A 27933-nucleotide genomic window follows, 5' to 3' on the forward strand; every position below is an offset into this window, starting at 1 on the left:
CGGGGAGGGAGGATCAACGCCTCAAGCGCGCGCCCCGTGCACGCCGGCGCAGGCGGCCCCGTAGCGCAAAGGAGGGCGGGAAAGGAAGGGGCGGGGGAATGCCGGGGCGAATCTATAAAGGGCGTCATTCGGCCGGTTCGCTCCTCAGAAGCGCCGAGAGCGCGGCCGGGACGGTTGGAGAAGAAGGCGGCTCCCGGAAGGGGGAGAGACAAACTGCCGTAACCTCTGCCGTTCAGGAGCCTGGTTACTTATTTATTCGTTACCCTTTTTCTTCTTCCTCCCCCAAACCTTTCCCTTTCCCCTCCTCTTTTTTTTTTCTTTTCGGGAGACGAAAAACCTCCGGAAAGGCGGAGGAGAGCTCCTTTCGCCCCTTTTCGTTTCCCCGCCTACTTCCCTCCCCCACCTTTCCCTCCTCCGGCTTTTTCCTCCCAACTCGGGGAGGTCCTTCCCGGCGGCCGCCCCGACGGGGTCTGAGCACCTAGGTGGAGGCGGCGCAGGCTTTTTGTAGTGAGGTTTGCGCCTGCGCAGCGCGCCTGCCTCCGCGATGCACGGGGGTGGCCCCCCCTCCGGGGACAGCGCATGCCCGCTGCGCACCATCAAGCGAGTGCAGTTCGGCGTCCTCAGTCCGGATGAACTGGTAAGCGGCTCTACCCTCCCACTCTTTCTCCCTCCCGCGCTGCGGGCGGAGCTTGACTGCAGCTGCGGAAACTTGGCGCTGCTCGCTGGCCCAGCGGGGCTGGCGGGGAAGATGGGTTAGCGGCGCCAAGGCAGCGCAGAGTCCAGCTTCCCGGCCTCCCCAGAGTTAAATTTTCCTAGGGGTCAGCAAGCTTAGCGCTGTTCCGGGCTGGGGGCCTGGCCGCGAGAGGGGCTGGAGGGTGAGAAGGAGGAAGAGACCGACCTTAAACGAGATCACACGGATCCTAGGGGGCCTTCGCAAGTTTGGATGAGAAGCCGAGCCCCAGATTTTTTTCCCTCCCCCTTCTACATGTATTAATTGAGCACCTGCTACGTGATAGACATAACAGACGGTGGGGACGCCGAGCCGAACAAGACAAGGACCCTGCCTCCTAGAGCACATTCTTTGGGAAGGGGCAGGGGAGACAGCCAGTAAACACGAATAAATGAATGAGCAAGATCATTCTGTGAATGGCAAGTGCCTTGAGTGAAGTGAAACGGTTTAATGCGATGGAGAGCCATCGAGGGAGAGCTACTTTGGATGGGGTGGTGTCAGGGTCTGGGAAGGCCTGTCTGAGGCGGTGACATTACCCAAAATATGAGAAGCAGCCAGTCTCTGGGTCCATGGATTCTAGGACAAGAGCTCTTTAGGGAGAGGAAAGAGCAAGTGCAAAGGGCCTGAGGGAGGGATTAACTTGATGTGCCCTGTGGGCTGAAAAGCGGTCAGTTTAAGTGGGTGAGGAGAGTATTATAAAATGGGCTGGAGGAACTCCAGCGTCTAGTTTACATACTTCTGGTCAGCAGTGTTTGGAATAAGCGAATATTGGGTGTCCATGTTAAAAAGAAAGCAAAACATCTTTTTTTGGAGGAAAAAATAAAATGGGCCAGAGAAGCATGAGGTGGGACAGGCCAGGTGGGGTGTCGTCAATTGTGATAAAGCATCTGGATCTCATTCTCTTTTTTCAGTAGGAAGCCATTGGAGAATTATAAGCAAGAGAGTGACATCGAGTTTACATTAAAGAGAAAAAAAAAAAACTTACAGGAGTTCCCGTCGTGGCTCAGTGGTAACGAACTTGGCTAGGAACCATGGGGATGTGGGTTCCATCCCTGGCCTTGCTCAGTGGGTTAAGGATCTGGTGTTGCCATGAGCTGTGGTGTAGGTAGCAAATGCCACTCAGAGCCTGCATGGCTGTGGTGTAGGCCCAAAGCTGTAGCTCTGATTTGACCCCTAGCCTGGGAACTTCCATATGCCGCAGGTGCGGCCCTAAAATATATATATATTACTATCTTGGTTGTCTTATGAAGAACTGACTAGTGAGGAGGGCTAAGGATGGAAGCAGGAGAGACCAGGGAGGACGTGGAGCTGTTGGTGACTTGGACTCCTTCCTTTGTGGAGTGAACTGAAGGAAGCCTTTTGGCTGGAGAGACTGGAATTGAGTGGATGGAGACGGTTTTGTCCAAGGAAGAGGCTCAGCTGTAGGAGAGTTGTGTCAGGAGTTAGAATCTCCTGAACTCACACCTCTTAGGATAAATTCCAGATGGAGTCGAGGTTGAAATCTGAAGAACAAAACTGGGGCGTTCCCATTGTGGCTCAGTGCACCCAAATCCAACTAATAATCATGAGGATTCAGGTTCGATCCCTGTCTTCCCTCTGTGGGTTAAGGATTCGGCGTTGCCCTGAGCTGTGGTGTAGGTCGAAGATGCAGCTTGGATCCCGAGTTGCTGTGGTGTAGGCCGGCAGCTATAGCTCCGATTCGACCCCTAGCTTGGGAACTTCAATATGCGGGTGCGGCCCTTAAAAGTGGCTCAGTGGAAACGAATCTGACTAGGAACCATGAGGTTGCGGGTTTGATCCCTGCCCTTGCTCAGTGGTTTAAGGATCCATCGTTGCTGTGAGCTGTGGTGCAGGCCGGCAGCCATAGCTCTGATTTGACTCCTAGCCTGGGAGCCTTTCTATGTCGCGGGTGCGGCCCTAAAAAGACAACAACAATCTGTAAAGCACTTGAAAAATATAGAAGCCTTTGGGGGGGGGGCTGATACCAGGGCAGACACCTTTAATAGTCAGTGAATTATAGGTACGTTTTTGTTCAGTGCCTGTTATATGATAGGCACTGAGCTCAGGATTTTATCTTCAAGGGAAAGCAAGGCAGATTTCACTGCATGAGACTAAGAACCACCTCTGTTTTATCAGAGACACCTGGGCAGCTAAAAAAATCGATAGGGACTGTGAACCAGCTATAATGGAAAAAATAAAAATCATTATAAAAAAACTGGGAAACAATATTTGTAGTGTGATGGACAAAGGGACAAGGTTAGACTTCTTAATAAACAAGGAGCACTTAGGAATCAGTAAGGAAAGGAGTTCCTGTTGTGGCTCAGTGGAAACTAATCTGACTGGTATTCATGAGGATGCAGGTTCGATCCCTGTTCTCACTAAGTGGGTCAGGGATCCGGTGTTGCCCTGAGCTGTGGTGTGGGTGCCAGATGCGGCTCAGATTCCGTGTTGCTGTGGTGTAGGCCAGCGGCTGTAGCTCCGATTCGACTCCTAGCCTGGGAACCTCCACGTGCTGCAGGTGAGGCCCTAAAAGGCCAAAAAAAAAAAATGAAGAAGGAAATCAGTAAGGAAAGCACACATCTAGACAAAAGGGTAAAGGATACGCATAGGCAGTGCACAAAGTCCTGCAAATGGCCAATAAAAATATTCGGCTCACTAATAAAAACATGCTGATGACAATAAAAATTTTTCTTTAATATGATTTTGCCCTGCTGACACAAATATTGGGAACTGGGCACGCTGTACGTTTGTTGCTAGGAGGAGAAACTGGTATGTAACCAGAGACGGTTCATTTGGCCCCTTGAACGTGTCCCTCCCCCGTCTTTCCTGGTTCAGCAAGCAAGGCATGGCTCCACCACTCATCCAGTGGCGGAGGCCCCACATCGCAAAGCCATCTTTTTGATTCTTTCTCACAACCTCTGTTCTGCCAGTCTGTCAATGCTGCTCTTCAGAACATGCGTGGGATCCGGCTTGGGATCCGGCTGTGTCCGGCGCCGTCCTCTCTCCTGTGGAGTGCTTGCTGCAGTAGCCCTAACCCCATTTGTTCTTCCTACCGTGTGCAGAACAGCTAGCGAGGTCTTTTAAGCCTGTCTCTTCCCCACGTAGAATTCTCTTCAAAGGATCCAGGCTCCTCACTCTGCTCCGCAAGGTCCTGTGTTAGCTGGCCCTTGCCTGCCTCTCCCACTCATTCCCGCTCTCCTTTTTGCTCTTTAGCCACACTGACCTGCCGGTTCGTCCAGTCCTCCAAGCTCCTTCCTGCCTCAGGGACTTTATTATTCACTCTTCTTACTGCTTCCAACAACATTGCTCAGACCCAGGGGGCCCATTCCTTTGTTAGCCTGTTCTCCCTTCAAATGGCGTCTCCTTGGGCCCTCTTCCCCCCACCCTGTTCAGGTAGCATCCCCCTGCCTTCTCCACCCCCAGACTTGATTTTACTTCATGCTGGTCCATACCTGCAAGGATGAGTTTTTTCTGTTTCTTCCTTCCTCAAGAGAATGTAAACTTCATAAGGGACTTTGTATTCACCTCTCTTCCTGCAGCGTCTCAAATAGTCCCTGGTACATAGTCGGCATGTAATAAAAGTTACTTGAATAAGTGAGTGAATGAAATGATTGGTAGGAGGATAAACTGGTATAAAGATATGTGAAGAAGGATTTTTATTGCAACATTGTTTGAAATTATAAATCACCTAAGTATTTACTAATAGGAATCCTATTGAGTAACTCAGGGTCTATTACAATAGAACAGGAACTTCCCAATAGGTTAAATCCCCTGATCCCCTGTTCCCAAACTGCCGAGGTACCACAGCAAACTCACAGGGGCCCAGCAAGATTTTAAATTTTCAGAAGCAGCACAGGAGGGCAGTAGCATTTGCCTGCTCTCCTGGGAACTACTAGATTGGGTAGTTTCAGCATTAGATGGCGCCAGATCCCTTTCGATGACGTCATATCTTTGTGAAGCTGGGTTTTTTTAGTAGTTGCTAAATACTGGGCAAAAATCAGTGTGGAGTGTCGTGGTCCTATTTGATTCCAGGATTTGAGAAGTTATGCAATGCCTAACAGGTGTCATAAGTTAGTTGTGGTTATTTGGGAAATAAGTAAAAAAAATTTTTTTTTTGTCTTTTTAGGGCAGCACCCATGGCATATGGAGGTTCCCAGGCTAGGGGTCCAATCGGAGCTGTAGCTGCCAGCCTATGCCACAGCCACAGCCACTCAGGATCTAAGCCTTGTCTTGTGTGTCGATGTACACTGCAGTTCACAGCAACACTGGATCCTTAACCCACTGAGCGAGGCCAGGGATCGAACCCACATCCTCATAGATACTAGCTGGCTTTGTTAACTGCTGAGCCAGGACAGGAACTCTTAAAAATGTTGTTTTCATTTTAATATTAAAATGATACTTTTCTAGGTTTACATGTACTGCTTTGTCAAACAGCTAAGTTGCCAGTGTGTATACTTCTCGTTGGATCTAGGTATTTAATAAGTGGATCTGTTATGGCCTAGGGAGAGTTAGTGAAGCACTAAGGGCACTTTGATAAAGTTTAGGAATTTGGATAAATGGAAAAATTACTCAGCAGTGTGCAGATTGAGTCCATTTCTCTATCAGTCTGGAAGGACGTTGTTGAGCTGTCACACTGCCTGGCTTCCAGTTCTGTGAAGAAACCTCAGCTGCGTGGCCTTCTGGCCACGCATGTGCGATTTCATATCAGTGCATTTGCTATATCCCTGGGAGGTGTGGCTTTTTCTCAGTTTGCTGTGGCTGAACCAGGAAAGAAGACATAATGAGATTTCTACAGAAAGTGTGATTCCATAAGAGATTTTGAGGAGCTGAAGAAGGCTGGTAACTTCAAAGCGCAAAGTGATTTTGGAATGCAAAGAATTTCTTTGGGTTGAGGTCCATGGAAGTTTGTCACTTACGTATGTTCCTGAAATGTGAAACTCTGAATATCTGGGCTAAGGAATAGTTTCGCTTAATAAATAAACAGTTAACAAATACCGTGGGGGTGGGGGGACAGCATACAGGGTAGAGGCCTCGTGTGTGTAAAAGTGGGAACATATTTACGCCTTTTTTTTTTTTTTTTTTCCCTTTCTTGGCCACCCCGAGGCATTTGGAGTTCCCAGGCCAGGGATGAGATCTGAACGGCAGTCGCAGCCTAAGCCACCACTGTGGCAGCACTGGATCCTTAACCCACTGTACAGGATCTGAACCTGCATCCCAAGATGCCGCCGATCCCATTGATCCATGATGGAAAGGCCTGCGTTTGCATTTTTTAAAAAGTGTGGGAGTCTGTTTACAGGCGTCATCTCTGGGATGTAGGACTCTGGGGGACTGATTTTGCTCTACCTTGCTTGCAGTTTATGTGGTGCTCCAGTATTTAGAGGGGCCAACAGTTCCGCTTTGGTTAGGAGGATGGATGGGTCCGGGGCTTCGTGGGCCACAGATGGTGTTGAAAGGTAGAGTGTTTTCCAGGAGTCCTGGTGTGGAGGGCGTGTCAAAGTGCGGAGGGCCCTTCGAATCGGCTGCAGAATAGAGCAGTTGCCTTTGCCCTTGTGAGGTGGGTTTGGGTATTGCCGAGGGAGGGGAAGAAAGCGGGGAGGGTGGGTGCTGGGGCTTCATGCGAAGCTTGCGCAGTCGGGGGAGATGGGCTCATGATGACACCTGAAGGAGTTGACCCCTATTCATTAAAAGCAGCCATCCACCACGGAAAGCACAATTCAACGTGATTACACCCCAGTTTCTTCCAAGGAAGGTTTAAAACAGTAACCACACTCTTTTAGGTGGAGTGTGGGCTGCAGTGGTGAATCAGAAGATTATCCTTGTCTTTAGGTTATTTATAATCCAGAGAGGGATTTCCTGTACGTGCAACAGATATTTACTGAGCCCCTACCGTGTGCTGGTTACTTTGCTAAGCGCTGAGGATATAAAGATAAACGAAACGTGATCCTTGCCCTCAAGGATTGCAGTCCGGTGGGAGAGATAAATGTGTAAACAAGTAAAGTTGGGCTGAGAACCTAGGTGTGGATAAGGCTAGGAAGAGTTAGAGAATACTTTATAAAGAGGTGACATTTGAACCGGGTCTTAAAAATGAGTGTAAGTTTACTGGAAAGGGGGGCATGGGAAGAAAAGGAGTTTTGAACCGTCTCCTGTAGTTGGAGCATAAGCTGTGGAGGGGGATGTGGTACCCAGTAAAGCTGTGCAAGTGGCTTGAAGCCAAGTTATAAGGACCTTGTGTGCTTGGCGAAAGGCCAAGGAAAGGAGCCGACCAAGGTGGAGGGGCCTTGGGAGGAGACTTAGAAGCAGCAGCCAGAAAGGCAGCAAGAGAGCGTGAGCTTCAAGGAAGTGGCCCATGCGCAGTGCATCACAGGGCGGCACACTGAGACTGAGGCGGGTCTGCTGGATTCGGCGGAGGAGCTCCCTGGCCTGTCAGGAATGGCTGCAGGGATGTGGCAGTAGCAGAGGAGGTGTGACAGTTTGGTAGTTGGTAGCACTCGTAGTCAGTGCAATTTGCTGATTTGTATTCACCTGTTTTTCCAGCACAGGCACATTCAAAATGGGTTCAGATCCTGACTCTTGCACGTTGTAGTTGCATGACCTTGGGCCTCTTTGTTTTGTAATCTAAAATGGAGACAGTGGTGCGTATTTTATAAGTTAGTTGTGAAGGTAACTATAAATCAGCCAGTGGAGTTCCCGTTGTGGCTCAGCAGATTAAGGACCTGATGTTGTCTTTGTGAGGATGCAGGTTGGGTCCCTGGCCTGGCTCAGTAGGTTAAAGATCTGATGTTGCCACAGGCTGTGGCATAGGTCGCATTGTGGCTTGGATCCAGTGTTTCTGTGGCATAGGCCTCAGCTGTAGCTCCTATTCAGCCCCTGGCCCAGGAACTTCCATATGCAGCAGGTGTGCTCCTAAAAAGAAAGAAAGAAAAGAATTAATGGGCCAGTTCTGTGCTTGGCACCAGCAAGATGAATCCTAGAGTTTATGTCATTGAATTAAGGTTGATTTACAACGTTGTCTTAGTTTCCTGTGCATAGCAGAGTGATTCAGTTAAACACGTATGTTCCTTTTCATGGTCTTCTCCATTATAGATTATTACGAAATATTGAACATAGTTCCCTGTGCAGGACTTTATTCATTTTATATATTAGTTTGGATCTGCTCTCCCTTCCCCAAGCCTTTCCTCTTTGGTAATCTTAAATTTATTTTCTAAGTCTGAGAGTCTGTTTCTGATTTGTAAATACGTTCTTTTGTATCTTTTTTTTTTTTTTTTTTAGATTCCTCATCTAAGTGCTGTCTCGTGATAGCTTGTCTTTCTCTGACTTAGTTTCTGGGTCCATCCATGTTGCAGCAACAGGCATCATTTCATTCTTTTTTTGTGGCTGAGTAGTAGTCCCTTGTGTATACGCATCACGTCTTTATCTGTGCATCTGTGGATGTACATTTAGGTTGCTTCCCTGTCTGGGCTGTTGTAAACAGTGCTGCTTCACACTCTAGAGTTTAAATAACAGTTTGTGCTGCGGTAGGGGAGAATGGGATGAGCATGTTTTGGGGATCAGAGAGTGCTTGGGATGGACTTCTGCTGGCTCCTTGAGATCGAGGCCTAGGCCAAGTCACTTCACACAGCCTCAGGTGTCTCATGTTCAAGAGACAGGCATTCACTCCTAGAAGGCTGATGGTTAGGGTTAGAGAAACAAGGTACATTCGGTGACACTCACATTGCAGCTTTTGTTAAATTCTTCTAAGTTCTTCCCCTGGCAGCTTAGTGGACCAAAGCTTCTTAACTAATTTTAAAGTTCCTGGTTTTCAGTGTGTGAAAAGATGCTAAAGGCTTCTTCTAACAGCCTCTAGCCCAGAGCAGAAATTTCTTCTCCAAGTTGTACCTACTTCTGAGCTCTTCTCTTCTCCCTTGCCTCCCATTGAGTCTCGGCTCCATCGTTCTCGGGATTCTGGCCCTTGGCTCTGCCTTCATCTCTTCTGGTCCACATAAGTTTCCCCAACCCTCTGCTCTAGCTCCTTGCTCACCTGTCTTACCCAGAGTATTTGAACATTGAGGGTTCAGGCTGACCTAGGACCTTGAGAAGGAGGATGTGACAAGGATGGAGACAAAGGGTGCCTAACTTTTAAGAGCTGAAGTTATTGTTGATAGGACGTGTCTTGGGGCAGGACACCTGGGCTGTCATGATGGGGGTGCTGTGCAGGGAGCTTCCTGCCGGGGATTCTGATTCTGGCCTTCATTTCAGCTTTGGGAAGGAAACAAAGCGGTAACTTTTTTCCCCTTTGAAACAACTTTTATTTCTTTTGCAATTAAATTCTGCGGATGACAGTGACCCAGTGGGATGTCCAGGGTTTGAGCCCTAGAGGTAGGCGACTTGTATGGAGCCCAGAGTCTACCACACACTCCTCTGAGCACCCCTCCTGCTCAGACAGTGAGTGGAACGAGCCTTCAACTCTTGATGTTCAGCTCCGGCATTTCTAGAGGTGTATCCACACCAACCCCCACTCCCCTCACCCCAGGCCGACCCTGCTTAGTTCTTCTGTGCGTGGTTCAGGATTCTTTGAGGCCTTCATACAGTGTTCCTCAGTCATGAAGTCTGGAACCTAGGAATCCTGTTTAGTTGTTCTTGGCCTTTCTTCTCTGCAGAAGCGAATGTCCGTGACGGAGGGCGGCATCAAATACCCAGAGACAACCGAGGGAGGCCGCCCCAAGCTGGGGGGGCTGATGGATCCAAGGCAGGGGGTGATCGAGAGGACTGGCCGCTGCCAGACGTGTGCAGGTGAGTGCTGGGGGCCAGCCCGGGATCTGGCGGGGAGGGAGGGCTTGGTCCTTAGAGACAACCAGGGCTGAGGGTCTCTGAGCTGAGGGCTGGGAGGAAAGTGTCAGGTGCGTGTCCCCACAGGAAACATGACAGAGTGTCCTGGCCACTTTGGCCACATTGAGCTGGCCAAACCTGTGTTCCACGTGGGCTTCCTGGTGAAGACAATGAAAGTTCTGCGCTGCGTCTGCTTCTTCTGCTCCAAATTGCTGGTGGACTCTGTGAGTGGGAATGGGCTCTGCCTGGGAGAGGGGCTGCTGGGGGGCGGGGAGGGGAGCAGCGCCCACTGACCCTGCTCTGTTCTGTCCCCAGAACAACCCAAAGATCAAGGACATTTTGGCCAAGTCCAAGGGGCAGCCCAAGAAGCGGCTCACACACGTCTATGACCTCTGCAAGGGCAAGAACATCTGCGAGGGCGGCGAGGAGATGGACAACAAGTTCGGGGTGGAGCAGCCCGAGGGCGACGAGGACCTGACCAAAGAGAAGGTAGCCGGGGCTGCCCAGACTCCTGGGAGGGGCGAGGGGTCAGAGGGGCCTTCAAGGCCTGGAGGGAAGAGGGGAGCAGGCAGTGGACACGACTCAGCGGAGGGAGGGGCTGGCCCGGCCTGGCAGCGGGGGGGGGCGGAGGGGAGGAGGCCCCACCTTTGGGCTCTGATGGCCCCTCTCTCTCCTCGTCAGGGCCACGGTGGCTGTGGGCGGTACCAGCCCAGGATCCGGCGCTCCGGCCTGGAGCTCTATGCCGAGTGGAAGCACGTCAACGAGGACTCGCAGGAGAAGAAGATCCTGCTGAGTCCCGAGCGGGTGCACGAGATCTTCAAGCGCATCTCGGATGAGGAGTGTTTCGTCCTGGGCATGGAGCCGCGCTACGCCCGGCCCGAGTGGATGATCGTCACCGTGCTGCCCGTGCCCCCGCTCTCCGTGCGGCCCGCTGTGGTCATGCAGGGCTCTGCCCGCAACCAGGTCAGTGGTCAGCGGCTTCGGGGCGGCCTCTGGGCGGGTGGGCTGGGTGTCGGAACGGAGGGAGCCCTGGGGTGGGGGTGACGGTGTGCAGGAGCCAGGGTGGAGGGCCGTGGACGGGGTGACGGAGATACCCTGCCCCTCGAGAGCTGTGTGACCTTTAACGAGCGAGCCCCTTAAGGAGGTGAAAGCTTACAAAGGGGCTTCTGGGTCTGTGGACCGAGGGACCCGGGCCACCCCCGAGGGCGGGCGCTGGCGCCTGTGGGCCGAGTGCTCCAGGGCGGCTGGATTGGACCGTGCTGACCTCCTGCCTCAGGATGACCTGACGCACAAACTGGCCGACATCGTGAAAATCAACAATCAGCTTCGGCGCAACGAGCAGAACGGCGCGGCGGCCCACGTCATCGCCGAGGACGTGAAGCTCCTCCAGTTTCACGTGGCCACCATGGTGGACAACGAGCTGCCCGGCCTGCCTCGCGTGAGTCAGCGGCGCCCGCGCCCTGTGCCCGAAGAGAGGGGCCGGGCTGGGCCAGCGGGAGCCCTCCGGGCTCTGAAGGAGGGCTGCTGACTGCCGGGACCCCCCGCCCCGTGTTTCCTCAGGCCATGCAGAAGTCTGGGCGTCCTCTCAAGTCCCTGAAGCAGCGGTTGAAGGGCAAGGAAGGCCGCGTGCGGGGGAACCTGATGGGCAAGCGGGTGGACTTCTCGGCCCGCACCGTCATCACCCCCGACCCCAACCTCTCCATCGACCAGGTCGGCGTGCCTCGCTCCATCGCCGCCAACATGACCTTCGCAGAGATCGTCACCCCCTTCAACATTGACAGGTGCGCTCCGCTCCGAAGCCCTGCCCGGGCCGGGCACTGAGGGGCACGGGCTTGGGGCCAGAGGGAGAGAGCACTGCAGTGAGTGTAGAAGTTCAGGCTCCTGCTTGGCGCTGGGGCGGCAGCGGGCTTTGGGGGCGTGTTTTGTTGATGGCCCTCTGTCCCTCCCAGGCTTCAGGAGCTGGTGCGCAGGGGGAACAGCCAGTACCCGGGAGCCAAGTACATCATCCGGGACAACGGCGATCGCATTGACTTGCGTTTCCACCCCAAGCCCAGTGATCTTCACCTGCAGACTGGCTATAAGGCAAGTGACAGCCTTGTAGTGGGGCTTTATCTTCGTCCTCTCTAATATTCTGGAATCTGGCCCGGGGCCTGGCCTCGAGGGAGTGGTTGATGGGTGTTGCGAGTGAAATAACCCCAGAGGACGCGCCGTTAGGTCCACCGTCATTTCTTTCTGGGCCTCCTCCTCCTCACTGCGGTTTTTTCCGCACCGCACCTCCTAGGTGGAACGGCACATGTGTGACGGGGACATAGTTATCTTCAACCGGCAGCCAACTTTGCACAAAATGTCCATGATGGGACATCGAGTCCGGATCCTCCCCTGGTCTACTTTTCGCTTGAACCTTAGGTCAGTCCACTGGCTGAGGGAGGCGGCGGGGGCCGGGCTGCTCCCTGGGCATCTTCCCGACTCTGACTTCCCTCTCTTGCTGCAGTGTGACAACTCCGTACAATGCCGACTTTGATGGGGATGAGATGAACTTGCACCTGCCGCAGTCCCTAGAGACACGGGCGGAGATCCAGGAGCTTGCCATGGTGCCACGCATGATTGTCACCCCCCAGAGCAATCGCCCTGTCATGGGCATTGTGCAGGACACGCTGACTGCAGTGCGCAAATTCACCAAGAGGGACGTCTTCCTGGAGCGGGTGTGTGGTCCCGGACGGGAGACCTGGCCTGGGAGGGTCGGGGCCAGCACAGTGAGGCTGAGGACATGGCAGGAGCTGTGCCTTGGGCCCTGACTTGCTGTGCACTGACCTGTGCTGAGACTTCCTGTTTATTTTATTCGTCTTTTTGGGCTGTCCATGACACATGGAGGTTCCCAGGCTGGGGATCGAATCAGAGCTGTAGCCGCTGGCCTACGCCACGGCCACAGCAACGCCAGATCCAAGCCACATCTTCGACCTACACCACAGCTCATGGCAACGCTGGATCCTTAACCCACTGAGCGAGGCCATGGATCAAACCTGCATCCTCGTGGATACTAGTCGGGTTCGTTACCACTGAGCCACAGTGGGAACTCCTGAGACTGCCTTTTTAGTAAGGCAGAAGGAAAGGGGGTTAGGAAAGATCCAGGCTGGAAAAGGCTTATGGCTTCATTTAGTTTCCCGTTTAATTCCTTAAAACGTCATGGGATTTCAGCTGTCACGTGGAAAGTGAAAGTAAAGGAGAGAAAGTAAATAAGACATTGTTAAAATTCTATTTTTTTCTTTATTTTTACTTTCACTTCCTTTTTTTTTTTTTCAAGGGCTGCACCTGCAGCATATGGAAGTTCCCAGGTTAGGGGTCTAATTGGAGCCACGGCCACAGCCTCAGCAACACCAGATCTGAGCCACATTTTCGATCTACACCACAGCTCATGGCAGCACTGGATCCTTAACCCACTGTGCAGGGAACCTGCATCCTCATGGATACTAGTTGGGTTTGTTACTGCTGAGCCGCAACGGGAACTCCCTATTTCCTAGTTATTCAAGGTAACTTGTATTTACTGTTTAAAGAAAAAACAACCCCCAGAGTCTCACTGTCACAATGAATTTTTTTAATCTTTTTTTTATTTCTCAATGAATTTATTACATTTATAGTTGTACAATGATCATCACAGTCCAGTTTTATAGGATTTCCACCCCTCAACCCCGGCGCATCCCCCCACCCTCCAAACTGTCTCCTTTGGAAACCATAAGTTTTATCAAAGTCTGTGAGTCAGTATCTGTTTGGCAAAGAAGTTCGTTCTGTCCTTTTTTTCAGATTCCACATGTCAGTGAAAGCATTTGATGTTGGTGTCTCATTGACTGACTTCACTTAGCATGATAATTTCTAGGTCTACCATGTTGCTAAAAATGCGGGTATTTCGTTCCTTTTAAAGGCTGAGTAATATTCCACTGTGTATATGTACCACATCTTCTTGATCCACCCCTTTGCTGATGGACCTTTAGGTTGTTTCCATGTCTTGCCTATTGAAAATAGTGCTGCAGTGAATATTGGAGTACATGTATCTTTGTGAGTCATAGTTTTCTCTGGATAGATGCCCAGGAGTGGGATTGCTGCATCAAATGGTAGTTCTCTTTTTAGTTTTCTGGGGCATCTCCATACTGTTTTCTGCAGTGGTTGCACCAGTTTACAATCCCACCAACAGTATAAAAGGGTTCCTTTTTCTCCACACTGTCTCCAGCACTTATTGTTGGTAGACTTTTGGATGATGGCCATTCTGGCCGGTGTAAGGTGGTACCTCAGAGTGGTTTTAATTTGCATTTCTCTAATAATGAGTGATGTTGAACATCTTTTCATGTGTTTTTTGGCCATCCATGTGTCTTTGGAGGACTGTCTGTTTAGATCTTCCGCCCATTTTTTGATGGGGTTGTTTGTTTTTTTGGTATGGAGCTGTAGAAGGTGTTCATAAATTTTGAAGATGAATCCCTTGTCAGTCGATTCATTTGCAAAGATTTTCTCCCATTCTGTGGGTTGTCTTTTCGTTGTGTTGAGGGTTTCCTTTGCTGTGCAGAAACTTCAGTTTAATTAGATCACAGTGAATTTTTTTTAGTAAAAGTTTGCAGAACATTTTTCTTGCCGTCTCTTTGCCTTCAGAGGCCGGCTTTCTGCCTCGGGCAGGGAGGCCTTCCCCTGATGGTTCCCGGGGGCGAGGCCTGCAGTGCTGACCTCCTGTGTGTCTGGCTCTCTTTCTCCAGGGGGAGGTGATGAACCTGCTGATGTTCCTGTCCACGTGGGACGGCAAGGTCCCGCAGCCAGCCATCCTGAAGCCCCGGCCCCTGTGGACGGGGAAGCAGATCTTCTCCCTCATCATACCCGGCCACATCAACTGTATCCGCACCCACAGCACCCATCCTGATGACGAGGACAGCGGCCCGTACAAGCACATCTCTCCTGGGGACACCAAGGTAGGGCCTGACATCTGGACGTGTGGGGACAGGCTTTGGACATGGGAGCCACGGCAGGGGTCTGGAGTGGCGCTCTGTCTGCAGGTGGTGGTGGAGAACGGGGAGCTGATCATGGGCATCCTGTGTAAGAAGTCTCTGGGCACGTCCGCTGGCTCCCTCGTCCACATCTCTTACCTTGAGATGGGTCACGACATCACTCGCCTCTTCTATTCCAACATTCAGACCGTCATTAACAACTGGCTCCTCATCGAGGGTGAGTCGAGGCGCTTGGCCAAGTCCTCTCTGTAAATCCTGGCCCTCTCCCCTCTTACTGCTCCTCCTCCGTTCCTTTTTCTTTCTTCCTTGGATTTGTTGGTCCTCTGTCTACTCTCTTGGCCGCGATCCCATCCCATGTTTCTTGGGAGGCCAAAGAAGTGGCTGCTGATGCTTCTTCGTATTTCTAGGTCATACCATTGGCATCGGGGACTCCATTGCTGATTCTAAGACTTACCAAGACATTCAGAACACTATTAAGAAGGCCAAGCAGGATGTAATAGAGGTGAGAGGGCGGGCTAGGCAGAGAACTCAGCAAGAGGCTCTCAGTGACTTTGAACGGAGGGGGGAAGGGACTTTGGGGCTAGAGGGAAAGGGAACGGAGGAGGTCGATGTTCCCCTGAGAACTCAGCCGCCTCCTGTGCGCCCAGGTCATCGAGAAGGCGCATAACAACGAGCTGGAGCCCACCCCCGGGAACACTCTGCGGCAGACCTTTGAGAACCAGGTGAACCGCATTCTCAATGATGCCCGAGACAAGACTGGCTCCTCCGCCCAGAAATCCCTGTCTGAATACAACAACTTTAAGTCTATGGTCGTGTCTGGGGCCAAAGGTTCCAAGATCAACATCTCCCAGGTGGGGACCCTTGTCTTGGCGCATGCGGGGCCACACTGGCGGTGGGGGGTGGGGAGGGAAGGTGTGTTCTGCAGGGGGTGTGGGGGAGTCCTGGGAACTCTTACTCTCCGGGCAGAGGGAGGTGGACACAGCTCCCCTTTTCTGTCCCCAGGTCATTGCTGTCGTCGGGCAGCAGAACGTGGAGGGCAAGCGGATCCCATTTGGATTCAAGCACCGGACTCTGCCTCACTTCATCAAGGATGACTATGGGCCCGAGAGCCGTGGCTTTGTGGAGAACTCCTACCTGGCCGGCCTCACACCCACCGAGTTCTTCTTCCACGCCATGGGGGGTCGTGAGGGGCTCATCGACACAGCGGTCAAGACTGCCGAGACTGGTGAGGCCTTCGGATCCAGGGCCCTTCCCTGAGCTGGTACCGGGGGGGACCACGGTCTCAGAAGCCCTGGTGGGTGGGAGGGAGGGGTCTCAGCCTGCGGTCTCCGGGAAGTAATCTCGGCCTTTGTGGGAAGAGTAGAGACTTGAAGGTCAAGAGTTAGGCCCGAACCCTGCTTCTGGTTGCTGTGCGGCCTTGGACCGTGCAGGAGAGAGCCTCAGGGTCTCTGCTCGGGACCATCCGTGGTGGGGGGCAGGGTGGGGGGGGTGCCCAAGCGTCTCTGCTGGGCCCTGCTTCTCTCTGGGGGTGGGCACCGCTCTCATGGGGAGGCCCTGGGGCAAGGGGCGTTGTGAGGAACCAAAGTGGGGTGAGGCTGTCCTGACACAGCGAGGGCGCCTCTTCTTGCGCTGGGTCCCTCAGCTGACGACCTCCCCCCAGGCTACATCCAGCGACGGCTGATCAAGTCCATGGAGTCGGTGATGGTCAAGTACGACGCCACCGTGCGGAACTCCATCAATCAGGTGGTGCAGCTGCGCTACGGCGAGGACGGCCTGGCCGGCGAGAGCGTCGAGTTCCAGAACCTGGCTACCCTGAAGCCCTCCAACAAGGCTTTCGAGAAGAAGTGAGAGGGCGGCAGGCGGGTGGTTCAGAAAACAGAGGTGTAGGGCTTCCCCTCCCCACACACGCCGGAGTCACCCGGACCGCGTCTCGCCGTTGCGCTTGCTCTCCTCCGCCCCCTTCCCGCCTGTTGGGCGCAGCGGCGCAATGGGAGCCGCGCCGGGTGGAGAGCAGAGCGGAGACCCATCCCGCTTTGTCTCTGGTGTTGGCGCAAAGCAAGGCCAGAGGGGCGGCACTAGCTCAGGTCCCGCTGGATGTCCTCGAGTCTGGATCTTAAACAACCCCACACGATTCCTCAGACCTCCGTTCCCGTGGAACACCAGCCCCTTAGGCGCCTTGTGGTGCTTCCTGCTGGGATCAGGGCCCGGGGCCCACCTGCCTCCTGACGCCACCCCTGTCACCTTCAGGTTCCGCTTCGATTATACCAACGAGCGGGCCCTGCGGCGCACGCTGCAGGAGGACCTGGTGAAGGATGTGCTCAGCAACGCGCACATTCAGAACGAGCTGGAGCGAGAATTCGAGCGGATGCGTGAGGACCGGGAGGTGCTCCGGGTCATCTTCCCAACGGGCGACAGCAAGGTGCGTGTTGGGAGGGGCTGGGCCTGGACGTGCTGGCTCCGCAGGGCTGCCTCTGACGCCCGGGCCTCCCGCCTCCCTCCCGCCTCAGGTGGTCCTCCCCTGTAACCTGCTGCGCATGATCTGGAACGCCCAGAAGATCTTCCACATCAACCCTCGCCTCCCCTCCGACCTGCACCCCATCAAGGTGGTAGAGGGTGAGTATTTGCGTCAGGCCTGCTAGGCCGGGACCGGGAGGCTTCCAGACCCTGGCCCGCCATCTCATCACCCCTTGTTTGGGCCCCAGGAGTCAAGGAGTTGAGCAAAAAGCTGGTGATTGTGAATGGGGACGACCCACTGAGCCGGCAGGCCCAGGAGAACGCCACCCTGCTCTTCAACATCCACCTGCGGTCCACGCTGTGCTCCCGCCGCATGGCCGAGGAGTTTCGGCTCAGTGGAGAGGCCTTTGACTGGCTGCTCGGAGAGATCGAGTCCAAGTTCAACCAAGCCATTGTGAGTGTCGCACTCCTCACCCCAGCCTTGGTTTTCTCCTCTCTGACGTCTCTGTGCTCCGAGAACAGCCCATCTCTGGCCACAGTTGCCTAATAATAGCTCTCGTTCATTCAGACCCACAGTTGCGTCATGGGTCCTGGGGTCGGGACGCTATACCTTTATTCCTTAGCAGGGGAGGGGGTTGTTAGTCCCTGGCGCAGAGACAAAAACTGAGCCTTGGAGAAATGGTGTGACTGTGTTACATGATGGTCATGCCGGAGATAAATGGCGTGGCTGGGATACCACGTGGGGATTGGTTCTTTATTTTCTTAGAATGCCTGCTGTGTGCAGGATTCTAATGGAAGTGGAAGGAGGGAATTGGAGTAAGTAGAAGAGAAATGTCTAGATATTGGAATATACTATCTTTAAGGATTTTGTAGAGTAATTGAGGGAGAGAAGCATTATCATTACAGGCATGCCTTTGAATCCATCTGATACAAATTCAGTTGTATAAATTAGATAGTTAAAATGCATTAGGGAATACTGCAAAACATGGCTGAAAGGAATGAAGGAATACTTAAATAGAAAGTCATCCATGTTCATGGGTTCGAAGATTTAATATCGTTAAATGGTAATATCTCCAAAGTGATCTACAGATTCAGCATAATCTCTATTAAATTCCAGCTGCCTTTTTGTGCAGAATTTATAAGCTTATCTGGAAATTCATACAGAAATGCAGGGAGCTCATAGCAGCCAAAACAATTTTGAAAAAGAACAGAGTCGGAGAACTCATAGTTTTAATTTCAAAACCTAACTATAAAAATCAAGGCAGTGTGCTGTTGACATAAGAAACAAGTATAGGGAGTTCCTGTCGTGGCTCAGTGATTAATGAATCTCACTAGCATCCTTGACACAGGTTCGATCCCGGGCCTCACTCAGTGGCTTGAGGATCTGGCATTGCCGTGAGCTGTGGTGTAGGTCGAAGATGCGGTTCGGATCCTGTGTGGCTGTGGCTGTGGTGTAGGCCAGTGGCATCAGATCAGATTGGACCCCTAGCCTGGGGACCTCCATATGCTGTGGGTGTGGCCCTAAAAAGCAAAAAAAAAAAAGGAAGAAAGAAAGAAAAGAAACAAGTATAGATCAGTAGAAATAAACAGAATAGAATTGAGCAATTAGAAGTAAACTCTCATGTTTATGGTCACTAGAATTTTTTTTTTTTTTTTTTTTTGGTCTTTTTGCCATTTCTTGGGCCGCTCCCCCCCTTTTATTGTCTTTTTAGGGCTGAACCAGCAGCACATGGAGGTTCCGAGGCTAGGGGTCTAATCGGAGCTGTAGCTGCCGGCCTACACCATAGCCACAGCAACACGGGATCTGAGCCGCGTCTGCGACCTACACCACAGCTCATGATCATTAACCCACTGAGCAAGGCCAGGGATCGAACCTGCAACCTCATAGTTCCTAGTCGGATTCGTTAACCACTGCGCCACAATGGGAACTTCTAGAAATTTTTTTTTTTTTTAATTACAATTTATTTACAGTGGAGGAGCAATAACAATAAAAAGTATATAAATTGGATTTCTTAAAAACTAAATACTGACTCAATGGACAACATCAAGAAAGTTAAAAAGAGTTCTCTTGTGGCACAGCAGGTTAAAGATCTGGCGTTGTCACTGCAAGTGGCTTGGGTCACTGCTGTGACACAGGTTCGACGCCTGGCCTAGGAACTTCCACTTGTGAGCACAGTCAAGAAAAAAAATCCGGAGAATGGGAGGAAATATTTGTAAATCACATACCTGACAGGGACCATGCAAAAGGACTGTTACCTGTCAACAACGAGAAGGGAAAATGTTGGAGTTCCCATCGTGGCTCGGTAACAAACCGACTAGGATCCCTGAGGACTCAGGTTCGGTTCCTGGCCTCGCTCAGTGGATCCGGCGTTGCTGTGAGCTGTGGTGTAGGTCGCAAACTCTGCTTGGATTCTTTGTTTCTGTGGCTGTGGGGTAGGCTGGCAGCTACAGCTCCGATTCACCCCCTAGCCTGGGAACTTCCATGTGCTGCTGGTTCAGCCCTAAAAAGACAATAATGGGGGGAGGGGATGTTAAAGGATTTGAGTAGATGTTTTCCCTCAAAGAATATACATAAATGACCCGTAAACACATGAAAAGTTGCTCGGAGATCATTAGCTGTTAGAGAAATTCAAATCAGAATCACAGGGAGGTACCACTTCATGCCGCTGGGAACGCTAAAAGGGATCATAAACAGGTGTTGGCGAGGATGTGGAGAAATTAGGGAGCCCTTACACACTGTGGGGAGGGGGGAATGTCGCAACTGCTTTGGAAAATAGCCTAGCAGTTTCTTAGAAGTTTAAATGTGAAATTTACGTGTGAGCCGGCAGTCTCACTCCTAGGAATATTCCAGGAGACTTGGAAGCAATGTCTACACAAAAACCTGTACACAGATGTTCTTGATTCACAATAGCCAAGCAGTGGAACTACCCTAAGTGGCCTTCCGTGGATGAATGGATCGCACAGTGAGGGAATGTATTTCTGTGATAAAAAGTAACGAGCTGTCAAACCATGAAAAAACAGTGATGAGCCTTAAGTTTTGGAGTTCCCATTGTGGCTCAGTGGTAATGAACCTGACTAATATCCATGAGGTGGCGGGTTTGATCCCTGGCCTCACTCGCTGGGTTAAAGATCTGACGTTATTCTGAGTTGTGGTGTAGGTGGCAGACGTGGCTCGGATCTGGTGGTGTGGCTGTGGGGTAGGCTGGCAGCTACAGCTCCGATTAGACCCCTGGCCTGGGAACTTCGTAAGCCGAGGGTGCAAGCCTAAAAAGCAAAAGAAAAAAAAAATAAGGTTGTTTTATGGTATGTGATTATATCCCAATTAAAATAATGCCATGTCTTGGGGAGCTTCCCATTGAGAAGACCGCTATCAGATGAGTATTTACCCTGCAATTTTAGCATACTTTTAGAAATTTGAGATCGAGATGGCATAGTATGTTTCTGGGTGTGCCGGACATCCCGTGCTAAAATGGTGTGTTCAATAGAAATGCAGTCTGGGGAAGGGAGGGATCAAATAAGGCTCTGGTTTTGTTTTGTTTTGTTTTAATTTTGTTTTATCTTAATTTTATGTTATTGCACCCAAGTCATTGCAGAAGTTCCCTGGGCCACTGCAGTAAGCAGAGCCAGAGTAGAGACAGCGCCAATCCTGAGCTCACTGAGCCACAAGGGGACTCCCAGACTCTGCTTTTAAGCCTTGGCCTCATGCCCTTTAAGAGCAGAGGGTAGTCCGGGCCCTGCCGCTGTCTGACGCATTAACCAGAAGGGAGGGATTTGCTCTCTTGACGCAAGCTCTTCCTCTCCAGGCCCATCCCGGAGAGATGGTGGGAGCTCTGGCTGCACAGTCCCTTGGAGAACCCGCCACCCAGATGACCTTGAACACCTTCCACTATGCCGGTGTGTCCGCCAAGAACGTGACCCTGGGTGTGCCCCGCCTTAAGGAGCTCATCAACATTTCCAAGAAGCCAAAGACCCCCTCGCTCACTGTCTTCCTGCTGGGCCAGTCTGCTCGAGATGCCGAGAGAGCCAAGGTGGGCCTCGGGGTATCCGGCTTCCTGGCAGGTGGAGGAGGCAGAGGGTACTCTCCCAGGAACTTATTCCCTCTGCAGATGGTTTTGGAGAGGGCTTTGGAGCCACCCAAATGCCTGTGTCATGAATCCCTCTTTTCCCCAGGACATTCTGTGCCGCCTGGAACATACAACATTGAGGAAGGTGACGGCCAACACAGCCATCTACTACGACCCCAACCCCCAGAGCACAGTGGTGGCAGAGGACCAGGAATGGGTGAATGTGTACTATGAGATGCCCGACTTCGACGTGGCCCGAATCTCCCCCTGGCTTCTGCGGGTGGAGCTGGACCGGAAGCACATGACTGACCGGAAGCTGACCATGGAGCAGATTGCCGAAAAGATCAATGCTGGTGAGGCTGGGGGGCTCCTGTCCAGGCCTCCCCCTGTCCCGTCCCTGTGCGCTCCTCCCAGACAAGCCATTCACACTCCACCTTCCATGCCCTGGTTCTGCTCCAGGCCCCTCTGCACTGCCTTTTCCTTCTCACGGTTTCCCCTCCTTCTTTCTAGAAGAGTTCTGTGAGAAGGACAGGAAAGCCAAAAGAGAGCCCAGAATGGGCTGCGGCTGCAAGCGTTCTCGTTTCTCCCAGGTTTCGGTGACGACCTGAATTGCATCTTTAATGACGATAATGCAGAGAAGCTGGTACTCCGTATCCGCATTATGAACAGTGATGAAAACAAGATGCAAGAGGTAAATGGGGGACTTCTCGTCGTGGCTCAGTGGAAACGAATCTGACTAGTGTCCTGACTGGTATCCATGAGGATGCAGGTTCGATGCCTCAGTGAGTTAAGGATCCAGTGTGGCTGTGGTGTAGGCCAGCAGTTACATTTCCCTAGTAGACCCCTAGCCTGAGGACCTCCATGTGCCACAGGTGCGGCCCTGAAAAGACCAAAAAAAAAAAAGTTAAATCAGACCCAAGCAGAAATTATATTTATTAAACAGAAAGCCATTAGATCTTACTCCTGAACCACCAAAGACGTTAAAATGAAAACAGCATTGGAGTTTCAGTTGTGGCTCAGTGGATTAAGGACCTGAGGCAGTCTCCGTGAGGATGCAGGTTTGATCCCTGGCCTCCCTCAGTGGGTTCGAGGATCCTGCAGTGGTCGCAGGTGTGGCTTGGATCCTGCATGGCTGTGGCATAGGCCCCAGGTGCAGCTCCAATTTGACCCCTAGCTTAGGAACTTCCATATGCCACAGGTATGGCCATAAAAAAAACCAAAAATGCAAAGAGCCTTGAATGCCAGTCACACCTCCAACTTCAGAGTTGGGGAATGGTGGGTAGCGATGACACTCAAAAGTTTTAGCAACAAAAATTAGAGATGTGAAGTAGCAGCCATGAAGGTAGGACAGACAGTGTTGACCTGAGGGGGTTCCCCATGGCCTGGTCACTTGCTCTCTACTCGCTGAGGCTCTTGTGTGAAGATGGGTCAGACTGCAGGCACTGCTGTGTCTTAGGGAAAGTGGTGTGACAGCAGGAGTAACAGACCCAAGAAAAAGTTTGACCGACAGCTTCACTCCTGGGCATGGCTGTTAAGAAATGGTTTAGCAGCTGTGGGTTCCTGGTGCTTTAACACTAAAAGCTCAGAACTGGCAGTTCCCGTCCTGGCGGAGCGGAAACAAATCTGACTAGGAACCATGAGGTTATGGGTTCGATCCCTGGCTTCGCTCATTGGGTTAAGGATCCAGCATTGCAGTGAGCCGCAGTATAGGTCATAGACGCGGCTTGGATCTGGTGTGGCTGTGGCTGTGGTGTAGGCCGGCAGCTATAGCTCCAATTAGACCCGTAGCCTGGGAACTTCCATATGCCAAGGGTGTGGGCCTAAAAAAAAATAATAAAAGCTCTGAGTTTACTAAGTATAGCACTGTCGAGTGCAGATAATGTGTTGATGTGTCTTGAGGGAGAACAGGACACCGCTAAAGGAGGTCACACATCAGGGCGTTGTTGGGGGCTCGGGCGGGACCGGCCCGGAGGTGCCACCTGCTTTGTTACAGCCCTTGGAGCCGCGCAGGGCGGAAGCTGTGCTGGGGGGTGAGGCACGGCTGCATTTTCTTAGGTTTCTTTAACCTGAGTAGTGACAACACGATAGAGAGGAACCTCACGGGCACGGACGGGGCAGCTGTGGGCCAGACCGGGCTCTCGGTCCCGGGGAGGCTGTGGTCTGTGATGAGGCCGGGCGACCGGAGGGCTGACTCGCTCCTGCTGCAGGAAGAAGAGGTGGTGGACAAGATGGATGACGACGTCTTCCTGCGCTGCATCGAGTCCAACATGCTGACCGACATGACCCTGCAGGGGATCGAGCAGATCAGCAAGGTGAGCCGGTCCCTCCCCGCGGCCCTCGGGCCCCCACTCCCCGCCCGCCCCCACCCCCGTCTGAGCGCTGTCCCTGCAGGTGTACATGCACCTGCCGCAGACGGACAACAAGAAGAAGATCATCATCACGGAGGACGGGGAGTTCAAGGCCCTGCAGGAGTGGATCCTGGAGACGGACGGCGTGAGCCTGATGCGCGTGCTGAGCGAGAAGGACGTGGACCCTGTGCGCACCACGTCCAATGACATCGTGGAGATCTTCACGGTGAGCCCAGGGCCCCGCCTGGCTGTCTTCCCCGGGCGGCGCGGGGTCCCTGCTCGCCGCTGGGCTTTCCTCGGGCAGCTTGTTTCCGGCCTTGAGCCACTCCGGGGTCTCGGCCTCCCTGACTCCTGCCCGGCCTGGGTGGTGCAGCAGCGGGAGGAGCAGTGGGAGGTGCCGGGTCTCAACCCCTCCTCACTCTGCGCCAGGTGCTGGGCATCGAGGCCGTGCGGAAGGCCCTGGAGCGGGAGCTGTACCACGTCATCTCCTTCGATGGGTCCTACGTCAATTACCGGCACCTGGCTCTGCTGTGTGACACCATGACCTGTCGTGGCCACTTGATGGCCATCACCCGACACGGGGTCAACCGCCAGGATACGGGCCCTCTCATGAAGTGCTCCTTTGAGGAAACGGTAAGGGTGGCGGGTGGGGCGGCTGTGGGAGCACGGGCCTCCTCCCCACGGCCCTTTCCCTCGGGCGGGTGCGCGGCCAGAGCCGGGGAGCGCCTGACGGCAGCCCCTCTGCCGCGCTTAGGTGGACGTGCTCATGGAAGCAGCCGCGCACGGAGAGAGCGACCCCATGAAGGGCGTGTCGGAGAACATCATGCTGGGCCAGCTGGCCCCGGCCGGCACCGGCTGCTTTGACCTCCTGCTCGACGCCGAGAAGTGCAAGTACGGCATGGAGATCCCCACCAACATCCCCGGCCTGGGCGCCGCCGGCCGTGAGTATCGGGGTCGTGAACTGGGGGCGGGCGGGCAGTGCGGAGGCCGCGCTGGGTGGGCCAGTCCCCGGCGCTGCCCCTCCTGAGTCACCGTGTGCCACCTGCAGCCACTGGCATGTTCTTCGGCTCGGCACCCAGTCCCATGGGAGGAATTTCTCCAGCCATGACCCCCTGGAACCAGGGTGCAACTCCGGCCTATGGCGCCTGGTCTCCCAGCGTCGGTAAGTAACTGCCCAGAGAGAGCGTCCCCGAGTGGTTTCTGAGGGCAGGGGGGCTGGGCTCGGGAAGGGGTGCCAGGTGGGGCGGCTGGAAGCCCTGGAGCCCTGGGAGGGTGCTGGGCTCCAGCTCTGGTTTAACTAAGCTCTGGTTTCTCAGGGAGCGGGATGACCCCAGGGGCAGCCGGCTTCTCTCCCAGCGCTGCTTCAGATGCCAGCGGCTTCAGCCCCGGTTACTCCCCAGCCTGGTCTCCCACGCCAGGTTCCCCGGGCTCCCCGGGCCCCTCAAGCCCGTACATCCCCTCACCAGGTGAGTTGTCCTTGTCTGTCAAGGCCAAGTTCATTTCCTCCTTGATCTTTCCTTCTGGGCGAGTCTCCCCATCACTTACCTCTCTTGTGCTTCTTCTCCACAGGGGGTGCCATGTCTCCCAGCTACTCCCCGACGTCGCCCGCCTACGAGCCCCGCTCCCCTGGGGGCTATACTCCCCAGAGTCCCTCTTACTCCCCCACCTCCCCTTCCTACTCCCCTACCTCTCCATCTTATTCTCCAACCAGTCCCAACTACAGTCCCACCTCGCCCAGCTACTCCCCAACCTCTCCCAGCTACTCGCCCACCTCACCCAGCTACTCCCCGACCTCCCCCAGCTACTCGCCCACCTCGCCCAGCTACTCACCCACTTCTCCCAGCTACTCGCCCACCTCGCCCAGCTACTCGCCCACCTCCCCCAGCTACTCGCCCACCTCGCCCAGCTACTCACCCACTTCTCCCAGCTACTCGCCAACTTCCCCCAGCTACTCGCCCACCTCGCCCAGCTACTCGCCCACATCTCCCAGTTACTCTCCGACATCCCCCAGCTACTCACCAACTTCCCCAAGTTACTCACCCACCAGCCCTAACTATTCTCCAACCAGTCCCAATTACACCCCGACGTCACCCAGCTATAGCCCGACGTCACCCAGCTACTCACCTACTAGTCCCAACTACACGCCCACAAGCCCCAACTACAGCCCAACCTCGCCGAGCTACTCCCCCACTTCGCCCAGCTACTCCCCGACCTCGCCGAGCTACTCCCCTTCGAGCCCACGATACACCCCCCAGTCTCCCACCTATACCCCAAGCTCCCCCAGCTACAGCCCCAGCTCCCCCAGCTACAGCCCTACCTCGCCCAAGTACACCCCAACCAGTCCTTCCTACAGCCCCAGCTCGCCGGAGTACACCCCGACCTCTCCCAAGTACTCGCCCACCAGCCCCAAATACTCGCCAACCTCTCCCAAGTACTCGCCCACCAGCCCCACCTACTCGCCCACCACCCCCAAATACTCGCCAACGTCTCCTACTTACTCACCAACCTCTCCGGTCTATACCCCAACCTCCCCCAAGTATTCACCCACTAGCCCCACTTACTCGCCCACCTCCCCCAAGTACTCGCCCACCAGCCCCACCTACTCACCCACGTCCCCCAAAGGCTCCACCTACTCGCCCACCTCTCCTGGCTACTCGCCCACCAGCCCCACCTATAGCCTCACCAGCCCAGCCATCAGCCCGGACGACAGTGATGAGGAGAACTGAGGGTGAGCAGTGCCCAGTGGCACCTGGCTAGGTGAAGGGTGGCTTCTGGGGGCTCTGCCGTCCTCTCCCTTCCCCCCCGGGGTGCAGTCCCCATCCAGCTCCCTTGTACATAGTTTCTTGTGACAAAGTTGCCATTGAAGTTCTGGTCCCATTTCCGCTGGGGCTTTTGTCTTGTTCTCCGCTTGTGCTGTCACCTGGCTGTGGTGTCTCCTTCCTGCCCCACCTACCCCAGGCCTGTCCCAAATCCAGGATCCCTTCTTGCCTGTGGCTTGACTGAGGGGGTAAAGGGTATTTTAACTTCTTAGGGGTAGTTCCTACTCTGGGTCGTTACATCTGATCTTTGGAAAGAACAAAGCGAAAGCTGCCTTTTGTCTGTTATTTTATTTTTTGAAGTTTAAATAAAGTTTACTAATTTTGACCAAAACTATGTCCACTGAGTGCTTGATTGGGAGGCAAGATTACCCAGGCCCCTACTCCCCGCTTGGGCCGCTGTTTCATTTATTGTGTTTCAGCTGATCCCTGCTAATGGGTGAGGGGCAGGAAAACGAGCACAGAGAGTACACTGCTGTTTTTTCATTTTTTTTGTTTGTTTGTTTGTTTTGCTTTTTAGGGCCGAACCCACAGCATATGGAAGTTCCCAGGCTAGGGGTTGACTCCAAGGTACAGCTGCCGGCCTGCACCACAGCCATAGCAATGTGGGATCCAAGCCGCGCCTGCAACCTACACCCCGGTATGTGGCAACGCTGAATCCCCGACCCACTGAGCAAGGCCAGGGATCCAACCCGCATCCCAGTTGGATCCTAGTTGGATTTGTTTCCGATGCGCCATAGGGGGAACTCACAGATGGAGTTCTTTCATGGAGTAAACACCTACTATGTGTCAGGCATTGCTCTGTCCTGGCTGATAGTGGCCTTGCCCTGCATTGAGGCAATATTGACATAACATCTTTTTTTAAAATTTTGTGAAGTTCCCAGGCCAGGGATCAAACTCACGCCATAGCGTGACCCAAGCAATAGTAGTGATAACACTGGATCCGTAACCTGCTGTGCAACAAGGGAACTCCCAATATAACATCCTTTTAACCTGTTTTACCGATTAGCATGTAATTCAGAAAAGATTAGGAAAGTGCAGTAGAAAAATAGGAAATTTTTTTTTTTTTAACAGCTGCACCTGCGGCATGTGGAAGTTCCCAAGCAAGGGGTTGAATTGGAGCTGCACTTGGGGAGTTCCCATTGTGTCTTAGCACGTTAAGGACACAACATAGTGTCCATGAGGAGGCAGGTTCGATCCCTGGCCTCACTCAGTGGATGAAGGATCCGGCATTGCCACAGCTGTGGTGTAAGTCGCAGATCGGCTCACATCTGGTGTGGCTGTGTCTGTGGTGCAGTCCCACAGCTCCAATTGAAGCCCTAGCCGGGGAATAGCCATTTAAAGAAAAAGCATAGCCATTTAAAGAAAAAGAAAAAAGCTGCACCTGCAGGCCTCTGCCACAGCCACAGCCACACTGGACCGCATTTTCGACCTCTGCTGCAGCTTGCAACAGTGCTAGATCCTTAACCCACCGAGTGAGGCCAGGGATCAAACCCCCATCCTCGTGGACGCACTGTCAGGTTCTTAACCCTCTGAGCCACAGTGGGAACTCTTGGAAACAGAAAAAGTATCACCCTTAACGCCACCACCAGGAGGCATTATTTTCTTTGGTTATTTTTCCTGCAGATTTCTCAAGTCATTGCTAACCAGTTTGTTCTGGCCTCAAACCAACAATGAGAAGATTATGGATACTAGAATATGTTTTAAAGCTGAAATTAAAGGATTTGGTGATAA

General features: G+C 53.1%; 1 protein-coding gene and 1 pseudogene across 3 annotated transcripts; both read left to right on the forward strand.

Annotated features, from left to right (window-relative positions):
* Window positions 1-146: 146 nt before the first annotated feature.
* Window positions 147-27933, forward strand: POLR2A (RNA polymerase II subunit A). 3 transcript variants are annotated; one of them, XM_084985967.1, is made up of 30 exons: window positions 147-637; window positions 9367-9499; window positions 9623-9759; window positions 9851-10024; window positions 10217-10498; window positions 10812-10973; window positions 11096-11316; window positions 11485-11617; window positions 11817-11941; window positions 12027-12237; window positions 14272-14481; window positions 14566-14734; window positions 14925-15019; window positions 15165-15368; window positions 15520-15742; window positions 16178-16361; window positions 16765-16936; window positions 17025-17130; window positions 17220-17425; window positions 20775-20999; window positions 21142-21388; window positions 21626-21726; window positions 23243-23347; window positions 23427-23609; window positions 23813-24016; window positions 24138-24324; window positions 24432-24545; window positions 24700-24849; window positions 24953-26111; window positions 27826-27933. In XM_084985967.1, exons 1-29 carry the CDS (start codon window positions 545-547, stop codon window positions 26107-26109), a joined length of 5913 nt encoding a protein of 1970 aa, XP_084842093.1. In that variant the 5' UTR covers window positions 147-544; the 3' UTR covers window positions 26110-26111; window positions 27826-27933. The 3 variants fall into 3 exon arrangements, 2 of the variants coding, with proteins under 2 accessions (XP_084842093.1, XP_020923484.2); XM_021067825.2 differs by lacking the exon at window positions 27826-27933 and having other exon boundaries at window positions 24953-26533; XR_014821797.1 differs by lacking the exons at window positions 20775-20999; window positions 21142-21388; window positions 21626-21726; ... (6 more) ...; window positions 24953-26111; window positions 27826-27933 and adding an exon at window positions 18805-19481 and having other exon boundaries at window positions 17220-18320.
* LOC110256108 (cytochrome c oxidase subunit 6C pseudogene) lies at window positions 5158-5767 on the forward strand (annotated as a pseudogene).

The sequence above is a fragment of the Sus scrofa genome, chromosome 12 (genome assembly GCF_054392235.1).
Source record: "Sus scrofa isolate SSC_HxYL_T2T_F1_AM1 chromosome 12, Sscrofa_HxYL_maternal_Yorkshire_Landrace_v2.0, whole genome shotgun sequence".
NCBI lineage: Eukaryota > Metazoa > Chordata > Mammalia > Artiodactyla > Suidae > Sus > Sus scrofa.

Coding starts and splice junctions, on each gene's coding strand:
- POLR2A (XM_084985967.1), top strand. CDS start 545: ATGCACGGGGGTGGCCCCCCCTCCGGGGACAGCGCATGCCCGCTGCGC. Junction 10,499..10,811: donor AGGGCTCTGCCCGCAACCAG/GTCAGTGGTCAG, acceptor CTCCTGCCTCAG/GATGACCTGACGCACAAACT. Junction 14,482..14,565: donor TCTCTCCTGGGGACACCAAG/GTAGGGCCTGAC, acceptor CTCTGTCTGCAG/GTGGTGGTGGAGAACGGGGA.